General features: G+C 27.9%; 2 protein-coding genes across 2 annotated transcripts; one reads left to right on the top strand and one right to left on the bottom strand.

Annotated features, from left to right (window-relative positions):
- Positions 1 to 4319: 4319 nt before the first annotated feature.
- Positions 4320 to 7145, bottom strand: LOC133804842 (inactive protein RESTRICTED TEV MOVEMENT 2-like). The gene is made up of 2 exons (XM_062242966.1): positions 6905 to 7145; positions 4320 to 5961 (listed from the first exon to the last, which is right to left on the bottom strand). The coding sequence occupies exons 1-2, from the start codon at positions 7050 to 7052 to the stop codon at positions 4577 to 4579; spliced, it is 1533 nt and encodes a 510-aa protein (XP_062098950.1). The 5' UTR covers positions 7053 to 7145; the 3' UTR covers positions 4320 to 4576.
- A 2560-nt stretch (positions 7146 to 9705) lies between these two features.
- Positions 9706 to 13534, top strand: LOC133804012 (E3 ubiquitin-protein ligase CIP8-like). Its single transcript, XM_062242156.1, has 2 exons — positions 9706 to 9985; positions 12738 to 13534. Exon 2 carries the CDS (start codon positions 12810 to 12812, stop codon positions 13371 to 13373), a length of 564 nt encoding a protein of 187 aa, XP_062098140.1. The 5' UTR covers positions 9706 to 9985; positions 12738 to 12809; the 3' UTR covers positions 13374 to 13534.
- Positions 13535 to 14333: the final 799 nt, after the last annotated feature.

The raw sequence follows: 14333 nt of genomic DNA, 5'->3' as shown, positions 1-14333 counted from the left end.
AAAAAAAAAACTCAAAATATACCAAACTCACAAACAAAAAAAATATACTTAATTAAAAATTAACTAAATATCAACCTAAAATATATCTTATAACAACTACACATATACCCAAATAAATATAGTTTAACTAAACTTTTAAAAAAAACTAACAAAACATATATTGAATATAAACTAATATTATACCTAAAGTATATCCCAAAAAAATACTCAAAATATAAGTCAGAATAATTTCATATATACCCAAAATAAATACTTAAAAATCACAAAAAGACAAATATGATTATTTGATAACTCTACAAAATAGAGTTATTTTATCACTTTTTATGTGCTAATTGTTGTTTAATTCTTGAGTTTTTAATTGATTTATTAAGTTTTTAAGTAATTTTGAATTTATTGAGTTTATTTTGATTTTATAGATTTTTGTGTGTTTTTGTAGATATCCTATTATAATATGTTGTAGTTTAATTATTTGAAATTAGTATTTTTAAGTTAGAAGTAAAAATATGTATTTTTGAACTTAAATGTTTAAGTAAATTAAATTTTAATTAATATTTTCAAAAAAATATTATGACTCATTTTATAATTGAAATTATTTGATTATGATTTAATTTATTTTCTAAGAAAATTATTGCATTTGTGGCTCTTGAAAAGCAAGAAAAATAAAGAAAAGAAAGTGACATTTTCAAGAAAATAATAAAACAAAATGACATTTCTCTTCAGCCCAAGCTTCGGGCCCAATGCCCAGCCCGTGCTCCAGCTGCCATCCTCCTGGGCCCGCCTCTTCCCTGTGCTTCCCCAGGCCCGTCAGCTGCCCAGCCGAAGTTCCAGGCTCAGCCGAAGCCACCCAGCAAGCTGCCTTCTTCCTCCACACGCCTGGGCCACACCTGCCAGGCCCAATGCCAAGCATCCCAGCCCCCCTGGGCCCGCGTCAGGCCCAGCTCGTCAGCCACCTCCCCAGGCCCGCCTCCTTCAGCATCAGCCAACTCCTAGCCCCATTCAGCCCAGTTGCCTCTTGATGCACCCAGCAGCTTGCCACCAAACACCTGCCTCACCCAGCCAACACGTCTTCCAGCCGAAGCAGCTGAAGGGTCCATTCAGCCTTCCCAAGCATCAGCCAGCCCACAGCAACTTTGCCCAACAGCCCACACCCAGTTGCCTCCAACAGCCACTTTGCCCAGCCGCCCATGCATGCCTCCAATTCCTTGAGCCCACAAATTGTCCCTTTGTCTTCTAAAAATGTTATTTTTTTTTTACCCTATTTTCTTACATTTTTCACCATAAAATCATCATTACACTCTATAATTTACTCATATTTTCCATATTATTATTAATTTAATCAATTTAATTAATTTAAATTGATTATTTTAATACACATTTTTTTTTGCTATAAATAAGGGAGTTTAGTGCTTAATTTTGGAAGAGAGGTTACACTACACATTCTACACTTTCAAGTCCTCTCAATTCTCTTCATCTTTTTATTCTTTTTGGTTAATTTTCTATGTATTGTTAGAGGAACAATTTGAGGGTTTTCCTCCAAATTTTCCTAAGTTATGTTTGTAATTTTTTTGTTTTTATTTTCTATTATAGTTGTGAGTTTCTAATTTTTTTAAGATTATTAAGGTGATGATAAAACAATATGTAACTAGATAGTATTTATTTTGTATGTTGATTTCCCATTTTGTGTAACAAAGTTTATGGATTTTCTTTTTCAAATATTTTCTTTCATCTTAAATATCTTGTATTTTAGATTGTTAGAACATATTTACACTTTGTTCTTCATTAGTGCAAAAACATAATATTCTTTGTGTAAGATGTGTCATTAAATTGTACACATCCAATGCTTAGAACAAAAATATTATGTTTTGCCTTATAAATAATGTTTATTGATTTATTTGTTATTTCATTAGATTGATTTATACTAAATGCTTTAAAATTATACTTTTTGAAAAGTGAGAAAAAATCCTATCTTTTTAGAAGTAATTTGTGCTTAAAATTATAAATCTATTTGGAAAATGATAGTTTGATTTATTTTAACTATCACTAAAACTTGAGAATCAATGTACTTATAAATATTATTGAACTTATATTTTGTGGATTCTAATACCTTAATAATCTTCTTTTACCATCTTGATTTCTACTATTAATTTATGTTTATATATTGTTTTTAATTATTTTTATTATTGTCTTTTATTTTATTTTCATTATACAAAAATCTCATCAATCTTTGGAGCTAGGTTAGAATTTGTTAATTTTGGTTTAAAATAGTTTTCTTTTCGATTTTAGACAACTTCTTTGGATTCGACATCCTTGCTTACACAATCACTATTCTATATGAACGATTCGTGCGCTTGCGATTTATAAATATTTAAAACATACTCGTTTTGGGTCAATCATTATTATCCTCACGCAATTTAAAAGTAATATGATTATTATCATCACACATCTCTTCTATATAATACGTGTGTAGACAACGAAAATTCTTGGTTTTAACGGGTTTTTATTCATTTAATATTAACTTTAATGGAATATTCTTATATTTAACAGAATATTATTATATTTAACGGTAGTTTATAAACACTTAAACTTAAATAAAATAAAATAAATAATTAAAAAAATTAAAATAGGATATTTTTAAGATATTTTACAATGATAATTATTTATAAATAATAAATAATTAAACAAATGAAAAATATGATATTTTAAAAATATTTTACAACGATAATTATTTAAAAATAATAAATAATTAAACAAATTAAAATATGATATTTTAGAGATATTTTACAATAATAATTATTTAAAAATAATAAAATCATATATTTTATAACTTAAATAATTAATTAAACTTAAACTCACTTATTAGAATAATATCATATTAAACATATAATATAATCTACTGTCAATTAGCAACAAATTGCTTTTTAAAAAAACTAGCAATGAATTTAAATTTAAAATCAAAGTATAATATTTAATATTACATTAAACATATAATATATAATCTCTTGTTATCATTCCCAAATTCAAAAACTAAAACAAATATAAATTTAAATAACGATAAATAAATTATTTAATTAAAATATGATATTTATTTAAAATTTATATGACATTAATATATATATATATAATAAAAATAATTAATAAATTATATAAATAAAACTAAACAAATGTATACATGTACGTAATTTGCACTTAGTACATCTATATATATTAAAATGTAAACAAGGGGAGTAAAATGCTTATGGTTTTCAAATCAAATTAAATATTAAACATATTTATTGAATGTTTAGAGAGTTGAAATAAGAAAACAAGATTAATTGATATGTCTTACACACATCCTATTTTTACATTTGGTGGACGGAAACAAGATAGCAACTTTGGACAAAGCTTATAATATAAATATAATACTATATAAACACATAATTTAGTGCAAAGGGAACTCTGCCTACTGTAAGAGTCCTTTCTAGAAGTTTTCTGAAATTGTGATCACTATTGTATGCTGTGGTGGCTAAGATTAGAGAATTTTATGTGCTGGGTATCTTACCAAACTCAGATGAGAGCAGGGGTTCTACCATTTTCACTTGTTGGGCATCTGGATTTTGATGCATGCTTTTTCAATTTTAGACATGTTTGAACAATATATTGTCGAACTCACAAACAATTCGAGACAACATTGCATAGCATTGAAGGACCCAGCTAAGAGGATCTCCAATCCATAAACTCATATATGGTATTGCACCAACACCAAAATTAAGGAATCTTAGCATTATATTTTTTTTTCATTCCAACCACAACACCAAAAAATATATTATTTATTATTATATTATTTTTTAATATTCATATGTTTATATATATATAAGATATAAATATATTTATCTTTTAAAAAAATATGAAATATATATTAAAAAAAATGTTTTGCGTGTGAACAGTGCATGACATATATGTCATGTCACAGTTGACACACGGCTAAATGCATTAACATATACGGCTAAATGCATTAACATATACCCTTCAGTTGGAGGGATTTATGCACAGCAACCCTATATATATAGGGTATTGCCGTGGGGTTGGAGATGCTCTAACTATGTGTAAAAAAATTAGGGGGTTTTATTACTATTTTATTTTTAAATTTTACATTAAAATAATTAATTTTTCTTTGACTAAATTAGTATAAAAAATACCAAGGGAATAAAAGATGAATTTGGCACTGAGTTTATATTGTAGTATTTTGGTGTAAAAATAAAAAGTGTGTAAACATATAATTTTGACATTATTAATAGGGATATTTAAGGGATTAACGTCAAATTTTCACTTATATAATAGATTCTTTTTCTTTTTTCTTTTTTGCAAAAAAGACATTCCATAATAGTTTTGGTGGGGATTTACCCACCAAAACAATGCACTGCCAAAAAAAAAAGTTTGGGTATGGAGTGATGAGATTACTTCTCTAGTGGATTTCATCACTTGCAAATCAAAGATCTATGTGCTTCTGATTAACAACACTCAAATGTGTATATTTCTTAGAAAAAAAGAATATTGAGAAAGGGAAAGTAAAAAAAGAAAAGAAAAGAAGCTAAAAAGCTCAGTGAACCTCTCTTTTCTTGGTTCTAATCCAATGTACTGCAAACACTACAATAGAGACAATAATGGTAGAGCCTGCAATGACACAAGGAGCACAGAGCTTCAACCTTCTTGAACTACCAGCTGGCTTAGGCTTTTCTTTAATTGCCTCCTGTTTTTCCACCATTGGAGACCCATCAGCACAACTAGATTCCTTTTCTTCAGTTTGTTTCTCTCCTTGTCTTGCTTCATCTTCACTTTTTATTTTCTGAATTTCATCTTTCTTTTCTTTTTCATGATATGGTTCACTTTGATTGCCTCCTGGCTTAGGCTTTTCTTTAATTGCCTCCTGTTTTTCCACCATTGGAGACCCATCAGCACAACTATATTCCTTTTCTTCAGTTTGTTTCTCTCCTTGTCTTGCTTCATCTTCACTTTTTACTTTCTGAATTTCATCTTTATTTTCTTTTTCATGATATGGTTCACTTTGAACATGTTCCAAAATCTCACTGCTCTTTGGCTCAAAAGCATTAATCTCTTTAGGAGTCTGCTCTTTTATATCAGGGAACTCTTTTCTCTCTGCTTCTTCATTTGGTGGTGGTGGTGGTGGTGCTTGCTTTGGAATCTCTGGCTTAACTTCCTGAGATGTTTCTATTGTGGCTGGAGTTTCTTCTTTTGGAGCTGTAGTGCTTTCCACCTTAAGTTGCTCTTCACTTGTTATAATCTCAGGTTCTTGGATTCTTGCCTTATCTTCTGTCTCATCTCTTTTAGGTATTTCATCAAACACAGCATGTTCTCCCTTAATTTCTTCTACAACTTTCTTCTCATCAACCCCATTAGATTCTTTCTTTTTATCTTCACTCTTTGGCTCATCAACTTTCAATTCTTCTATCCTTTTTCCCTGCAATTCAGCCCCCCCTTCCGAAACATGGCGAGTTTCAATGTCTGGCTCTTTAGGTTTCTCTTCAATACCATCTCCAACAATGTGGTCACCTTCTTCTTGAGCCTCATCAGATATGTTTGGCTTGGTCTGTTCAGTTTCTTCTTCCACTTGCCCAACACTTAGAGCATTATCATTAACCTCTTCATCAATCTCAGCCTTAGGCCTCAATCTATCAACTACCTCTTCTTCTTTCACTTCCTCAACCCCAACACCTCTAATTCCTTTAGTAGATTTTGGAATTAGTATCGTTAAAACAGATTCTTGGTTGTTGAATTTCGCTTTAATTCGATCCAAAATTACGCCATTTGGTATGCGAAAAACTTTGATGAAGCCCTTCAACTCCACATCCTTCTTGTGCATCATCCATCCAGACATCACCATCTCCCTAACTGGCCTCTCCCCACTGATAGAGATTTCTGTCCCTTCCTCATTAATGTTGATCCCAATTTGTTCTCTTACAAAACCTACATTTTTTAGTAGCTACTTATCAAATATCTAATCATATTAAGCAAGGTGAAACTATAAATTTAGAGCACTACTATAAGACACTCTAAGGATGTTGAACGCCATTTAACATGATATATTCATAATTGGTGCAAATTCATAATGAGCTTCTCATATTTTAACCGAAATTGGATTATGTAAGACCTAATATTAAATTGCACTAATAGCGGCTTATTCTAGCGTGACTTAAATTATATTGACGACGACTCATCCTAGAGTGGCCACCCCTGATATTAACACCTTATACATTTTTGTATTAGGGAATTTACTTATTTGATACTCTGTATTTTTGCAAAGTATCGTTTTTGTACCCTATTTTTTCAATAATACTGATATGGTACTTTGTATTTTAAAATCATACATATATAGTATCCTAAACTCAGATTTGATAAATATATATTTTTTAATATCACTAAATTGTCATCAATTATATGTAATTTAGTAATTAAATTTGAATTCAGAACTCATATAATTGAGAATAATTTGATTAAATTAGTAAAATTTTATTAATTAAATTTGAGTTTAGGGTACCAAATATGTATGATTTTAAGATATAGGGTACCAAATATGAACGATTTCAAAATACAAGGTATCAAATAAGCATTATTGTAAACACATGGTACCAAAACGATACTTTACAAAATCATATGGTACCAAAAGGTACCTCCATTTTTGTATTATATTCTCCTTATCAAGAAAAATAAGAATACAAAGCTTATATGTTAAAACACTAAATTGCACATACAAAACCATACAATGCAAGCCTGAAATGCATAACAAAATAAAGGATCAAGCATTTGTTTGTTTGTCATACATTATATGATATTTATATATATAAAAAAAAAGCTATAAGAATTGTGAATTGAATAGATTAATAGGAATGTATGTATAAATTAAGCTGACCTTTTAGATGGGCAGTGAGGATGAACTTGGTATCAGTTTCTCTAGAGATAAAAACAGGGCCTGATGAGTCTTTGGCTATCCGAAGGTTGGTGGTGGAAGTGATATCATCTGTGCTCTGTGTGATTTTGAGTCCTAATTCTAGTTCCATTGATGATTTTTTTGTTCTTCAAGAGAGAAAAACTCAACAAAATAAACTAGAAGAGAAGTTGAAATTGTGTTATGTAGATTACAAGACAATATAGTGGAATTAGAAGGGTTTAGGATAATAGTGGTGTCCATATATGAGCAAAGCATATATTCATTGCTTGTTAATATCTATGTGGCATTGTGGCTACTTTAAAGTGCATTTTTTTTGGAAAGAAAAGCTGTTTAGAAAAAAGATTACTTAAGTTTCCTTGTTATCTTTTGCCTTGTCCCCAAGATAAAGACTCTGCTGGATACCAAAACGTGTAGTTTAATGAAAATGATGCCACAAAGGTGTATAATATAAAAATAACAAAATAAAAACCCTTTATTATTTATTTTGTCGATTAATATATTTTGTTTATCCAAACATATATATGTAATAGTGACATAAGACATAAATATACAATTTTTTTTCCTTTAGTTTTTTTAATAAGTAATTACTTATTTTAATTGCTCTATCCATTAATTGAATAATATATATTTATATATAAATTTTGTTCACTTTAATTTTTTTAATTAAATAATTAAAATTTGATCAAATAAACTTTTTAAATACATACTTTTAATTTAGAATTTCTTAATATTTTATTATATTGAATATTTTTTTCTAAAAAAATATTAGAAAAACTTATTTAATTTTAAAATTAAAATCACCAAATATAATATATAAATCGAAACATAATAAAGACCAAAATTTAAATTATTACGAACAATAAATTTCAAACTAATAAACAACATCAAATAATTTACTTTGAAACTAGAATGTATTATATTTTTATATGTAAAAAGTGTGTGTTTAACATATTCTTCGTTTAACGATTTTTTAAAATAAAAATTATAATATTATATATATTTTTAGTTTGTGTCATTCTTGTATAATATATAACATTATTTGTTTATTTAAAATTTAAATGATAATTAAAAAATATAATAATTTCAAAATAAAACTAAGTAAGTTGCTTATACCCAGTTTTACTACACATAGTTGTTAACAACTTTTTTTTTTAATCTCTTATATAAAATAATAAAATTTCAATGAATAATAACTTAATATTAAATAATAAGATAAGTCAATATACATTCCTCTTTTTATCTCTTTTCTAAAAAAAAAACCTTTTATAAATTTTTAATCTAAAAAGAAGTCATCAATTTTTAAATTTCCACTTTTATAATTAATTATTTAAAAGACCCCATCTTGAATGGGAATTAGTTATATTTGTCATAAGTGCACATTGAATTTCTTTTCATATAATTTTAAGGTAAAATATCAAAATAAAATATTTTTATTTTTAAAGCGAATTCTTTAGTCTCTCACAGAACTGAGTCATTTTGTTTGGGGTCTATTATTTTGCCGAGTGTCAAAATTTTATAGGAGTTTGTCTCTTTTTCACATTTGTTTTTTACTTACAATCACCGGTTGTGTGAACCGGTTGGAAAGTTGTTGATGATGTGGGTATAAAAAGTATGGGCAAAAAAGTAATTCCAGGTCCAAAAATATGTACAGTTGAAGGCTTGATCGTAAACTTAATATAAACTTGAGAGATATTTACGATTTTAGTAACGTAAACATTGTGCTTCCGCTAAGTGATTTATATGTTATGTTGAGTAAGACGCAACAATAACCACGTAAATAAAACTTATATATATTTTGTAGTTATTTTATAAGATTTTTTAAAAATATTTCTCTGAAGATGTTTCAGTTATTCCCCAACAATCATAACTCTTCCCCCATAAAGCATACATATATATATATATCATTTTCAACAACATATACGAATAATTTAAACATCATTCATAGAAACAAATTATAAAAATGCACACAAAACCTTATTTTGAACTGACCCAAGGCCACCATCATGTGCGAAGAGCTCCGTTAGCCACCGCTAGCGAAGAACTCGAACCACCGTAATGGAGAAGTTGAGCCACCGTTTCTAGCCCCGTGCCTGTGCTCTACGCCTTGTCGCCGCCAACCCAGGAGAATGAAAGAGATGGAGATATTTTACAACCAGTAGAAATTACTGATTCATGGAGTATGTCCAAAAGAGGAATCAACATATATCTAATGCCCAACAAAAAATACACAAACAAATAATAGCTATAATAGGAAAGGGAGATTCGGAGTTATAGTCGACTTGGCAGTTGGGTGGAGTAGAAAATCGACTGGGTCCACTAAGTTAGAGTTGCATTCTTGAGGTTATAGCAGCCATGCCGACAAGGATTGAGATGGGAAGACAAAGATGGTCTTTTGAAGAGAGAAGAAATGACATGCACGGATGATGGAAGGGAGGGAAGAAGAGAGACGAATGATTGTTTTTTTTTTTTTTTAAGTAATTGATTAATAAAGAGTAATAGACCCCACACAAAAAAAAATCTAACTAGTTGCAGGTTTTTAAAGGTAGTATGGTAATTTAACAAATTTTTACAAAATAAATTGATCGGATAGCTAATAATCTTTATAGCTTAGACTAATGGTTAAAAATCTACGACGGATTTAGTCCCTCTAACTAAAGAATTGCCCATTTTTTAAAATGAGTTTGATTGAATTATTCTATTATGTTGTAAGATTTGTGCTGCTCTCTCATTATAGGATTGTAATATTTTTTAGCAATGAATGAAAGTTTATCTCCTTAAAAAAAATTGCCAATTAATTTTTTTTATTCTTATTTTCTTATTTTTGAAAAAAAAAACATTTCTCAATTAATAACGCATGATGTGTCATACTTAGGAAAATAATAATGATACTAATAATACTCTCATTCTCACTCTCGATCAGCAAGCGACTGACCCAGTCGGAGGGTTGCTCCTCCCAGTCGATCGGCGGTACTCGTCGGAGCTCCGAGTCGTAGCCACTCTTCTATTCTATTCTTCCTCCTGCTCTTCTAATCTGTTGCAAAGGTACTCTCTCTCTGTCTCTCTCTTTCTGTGGATTTAGTAAGAGCACCAAGTGTTTGATGAAATGCCTATTTGAGTTTTGTTTTAGTAGGGTTTACTTATCATTGTTATCTATAATCTATTTGCATATTCCAACACTAATAACCGAATCTTTTATTTAAGTTTTGTTCTGTTCAATTCTTTCTTATGTTTAGTCATTAACTTGGTAATTTTGATCTATTTCTCTACATAAACTGCTGAAACTCTTTCACTTAATTTTTTTTTAATTGTTATACCCTTTTAGATGAAATGTCTTTGTCTAGTCAAATAGTGCCAGAAATATTATATAACTAGAGAGCTTGAGAAAGTTACTCAAAACAAAGAAAATGATGCAACTAATTACTAAACCAGGAAAAATTGAAAAAATATTAATTTGGTTTCAAGTTTGAGTCAACTAACACTTGCATCCCATCCCAAGTAAAAAAGGCCATGAGATTATTTGGCCAAGGTATCTATCTGTGTTCACTTACCCCAGTTCTGTATACATTTTATATATTTATAAATGCTTTCACTTTTAATTAACAACCTCAATTGATTTGCTTGTCATAGTATATGAATTGCAACATGCTCTTTTAATAAGTTGTTATTAATATGTTATCACATTGAATATGTTCTTTTTAACAAATTTTATTTTTCCTTATCTTTTATATAAAATAAAATAAAAATCTCAATGAATAATAAATAACTTTGTAGTTCACTATGATAATATCTATCTATATATTTATATAATAGAGAGCATCAAGAAAAAATGACACTTTAAAATTGTTCTAAATCACTTTATATATTTTCTTATTTTTTAATTTACTTTTCTATTTTATTTTATTTTAGTTTCTAAATATCTATCTATTACATATATAAATATTCATTTAAGTTTACTTAAAAATAAAAGTACAACACAATTATATAAAATAAAATATATTCTGATCTATTCTATTTTAGTCAAAATATTATTTCCAAAAAATCAATGCTAATTCTTTGCTCGGCAAATTTTTAAAATTTATTTTACCATTTTAAAATTAAATGGTCCAAATAAGTAATCGACCAAAATATATGGGATTATAATCTATCTATATATACATATTTGTAATGTTTTGACAAAATTCGAGGTCCAGAAATTAATGTTGAAAAATAAAGGGTCTAATCGAATACATAAAACACAAGGTCCAAAATTTAAATTTTTTTAAATAAATGGTCTAAACAAATAATCGAATATGTATGGTTCAAATAATATATCTACATATACCAATTTTTAACGTTTTGACAAAACATGAGGTCTAAAAAAGAATATTTTAAAATAAATGGTTCAAAAAGGTGATCGACTAAAATAGAAGGTTCAAAATAGTGTGAAACTCATACACAAAAGATATATTATATAAATTTTATTTTTTATAAAGAAATTTAAATAAATTTTTAACTTTTTTAATAAATACATGGTCTAAATGTTAATTTTTATAAATAAAATATCAAAATAAATAATTGGTTGAAATATAGTGTTTAAATAATCAATATCTATTATTATTTTTAATCATTTAAAAAAGTACGAGGTCCAAAAGTTAATTTCTATAAATAAAGTGTAATTGATAAAAATAACCATTACAAAAGACAAAGACTGAGGCAATCCATTATATTTTCTAGTTTTATACTAAGGTAAGTCTATCTATTTACATTCCTCATTTTCCTCTCATTTCTGGATAAATTTTTTCATATATTTTTAAATTTCTTTGTACACATTCTAAATTTTTATAGTACCAATTTGTTTATTTATAAATAACATTATTCAAATTTTTTTCTGTCTTTATAATTTATTAATTAGAAGATTATATTCGCCATAAATGTTGAAGTGCACAATGCGGTTTTTTAATATTTTTTTTAAGGTAAAATATCTCTATAAAGTATATCAATTTTCTAAAATGGGTTTGCGATTCCAAAAGAAAAAAGAAAGTTCTTATATTTATTTAAAAACAATTGTGGTAACCTCCCTCTTATGGAAATTTCAAATTAATAACGTGTGACCCAACCGAAAAATAAATAAATTAAAACGTGTGAATTGTGATGTATCATACTTTTTTTTTTTAATTTAATCATCGGACCTTAACCAAAATAATAACAATACTAATGAGAAAAAAAATCTAAAATTAAACTAACAACATTAAAATTAAAATTTGTAGAATAAGTACATACAAGTTTTAAAACGTGTGAATTGTGATGTATCATACTTTTTTTTTTTAATTTAATCATCGGACCTTAAACAAAATAATAACAATACTAATAATAACAAAAATTCAAAAAAAATCTAAAATTAAACTAACAACATTAAAATTAAAATTTAAAATTTGTAGAATAAGTACATACAAGTTTTAGATTTGTTTTTATTTAACCGATTTTCTCTCCATTTTAAATGTTAATATTTCCCTACTTGAGCGGCAAGCCACCGACTCTGTACACTTTGTTATTTTTAATTTTCTATATATATAGGCACACTCTACTCTAATCTCAAGCCCTTTTATTTTACTCTCTCTATCTGCTAGTATTATCTCAAAATCTTCTCTTTTTGAAAAATAAAAACTTTCTTGGATTTTAATCTCTTCCTTCTTTTACATCTTCAATTATTCTCTTGTTTTTACCTAAATCATTTATATAAATGGCTTCTCTACAAGTATTTGGTGATCCATACTATCATATATTGCCATTTGACATAAGTGATACTTATTATCAGATATTGACCTTAGGCAGAGATGTGACTTCTTCTTTTCTCATTCATCTACGTACTAAGTTTACATGCCTTTCTATGGAAGAAGAAGAAGAAGAAGAAGAAGACTTTGGTATTTTTTTCAACAACAACACAGAAGACTCTGTTACTTTTACAAACACTCTCATGCTTTCACATGACACATACGAGGCATTGGTGAAGAACGATAATGCTGATGCCAAAGCTGTCATAGACAATTTGCTTGCATCGGTTAATATGCCTTCTTCTATGTATTTTCTCGCGAAAGAAATTATTAATTATTGTCGGAACAACAAAGATGAACTTTTAGGAGTAAAGGTAGATGTTGAAATTTTTGTTGATGAACTACCTCTCGATGAAGATGACGAAGACGATGGTAATGAATTAGGTATTGATGATGATATTCCTATCAATTTCGCACCGGCAAGTGAAAAGGCAATTGAAAGATTAGAGAAAGTCCTGATTAAGGATGAACATGCTTCGTGTTCTATTTGTGTGGAGAATGTTTTGGTCGGTTCGGAAGCTACTAAGTTATCTTGTGCGCACATATATCATGAAAAATGTATTGTTAGGTGGCTACAAACTAGTAAATTTTGTCCATTGTGTCGATTTGAAATAGCTTAGTATATGTGTTTCTAGAAGTGCTTAATCCAAAAGGGAATTAATGCATATAATAGACCTGTGATTCGTGACTAGTAGTTGAACAGAGTTATGATTTGTCTATTTAGTTGATTACTTCAAAATTGAATGGTTAAGTCAGTAGTGAATGAAGTTTGTCCTTCTCATATTGTACTTGTTTTCATTATTAAAGATTTTTGTTGATTTAGTGTGGTGTATATTTTTGAACTTACCATCAAATTTTTTTTATAAACAAAAAATAAAAAGTGGCACCAATACTTTTTGCTTGCTACTGCCGTCTGCCAGCACATAAACTACCAAAGAAATATACTCTCTTATTTTAACTAATCCTAAGATTTGTTCAATTTTATAGAACAATATATAATAAAGTAAATGAAATATATACTTTTATTCACAGTTATCGAACCCTTTCAACCCCATAAAACATCTTGATTGGAATGATTAATGAAACTATATGAAATTTTTATTTTTAATTTGTTTTTTTTTTTAAGAAAATGAAAATATCACAACCAACCAGTGATGTATGAATTTGATGTGATTCTTTTCACTGCATTGTTGATGCTGTGAATTACATTAATTTTGTTGGAGAGAGGAAGAAACTCTGAGTCAATTACATTATATTTTAATAGTATGTACTAGTTGATATAAATAGAAAATGACTTGAATTTAATTAATAAGTATCTGTTCAAGAACAGAAAAGAGCCCACATATAAGAATGATGAGTCACAATTTTTCCTAAGAATTTATACTGTTTCAAAGTATGGTTCATTAGTCATAGCAAGTAGTTATTTAAATTAATAAAATAAGTATTTTAAATGAAATAATAAAATATATATATTTATTGGAAAAGTTTTTGGAAGTTTCCTTGAATTTCATTTTTACTAGTGCTCCTGTTTTTGACACGTTATAATTCCAATTAAATTGTATTTATAATAAGCATCTTGT

This window comes from Humulus lupulus, chromosome X, assembly GCF_963169125.1.
Source record: "Humulus lupulus chromosome X, drHumLupu1.1, whole genome shotgun sequence".
Lineage (NCBI taxonomy): Eukaryota > Viridiplantae > Streptophyta > Magnoliopsida > Rosales > Cannabaceae > Humulus > Humulus lupulus.
The sequence above is the reverse complement of the archived record's forward strand: the minus strand, read 5'-3'. Positions and strand labels throughout refer to the sequence as shown.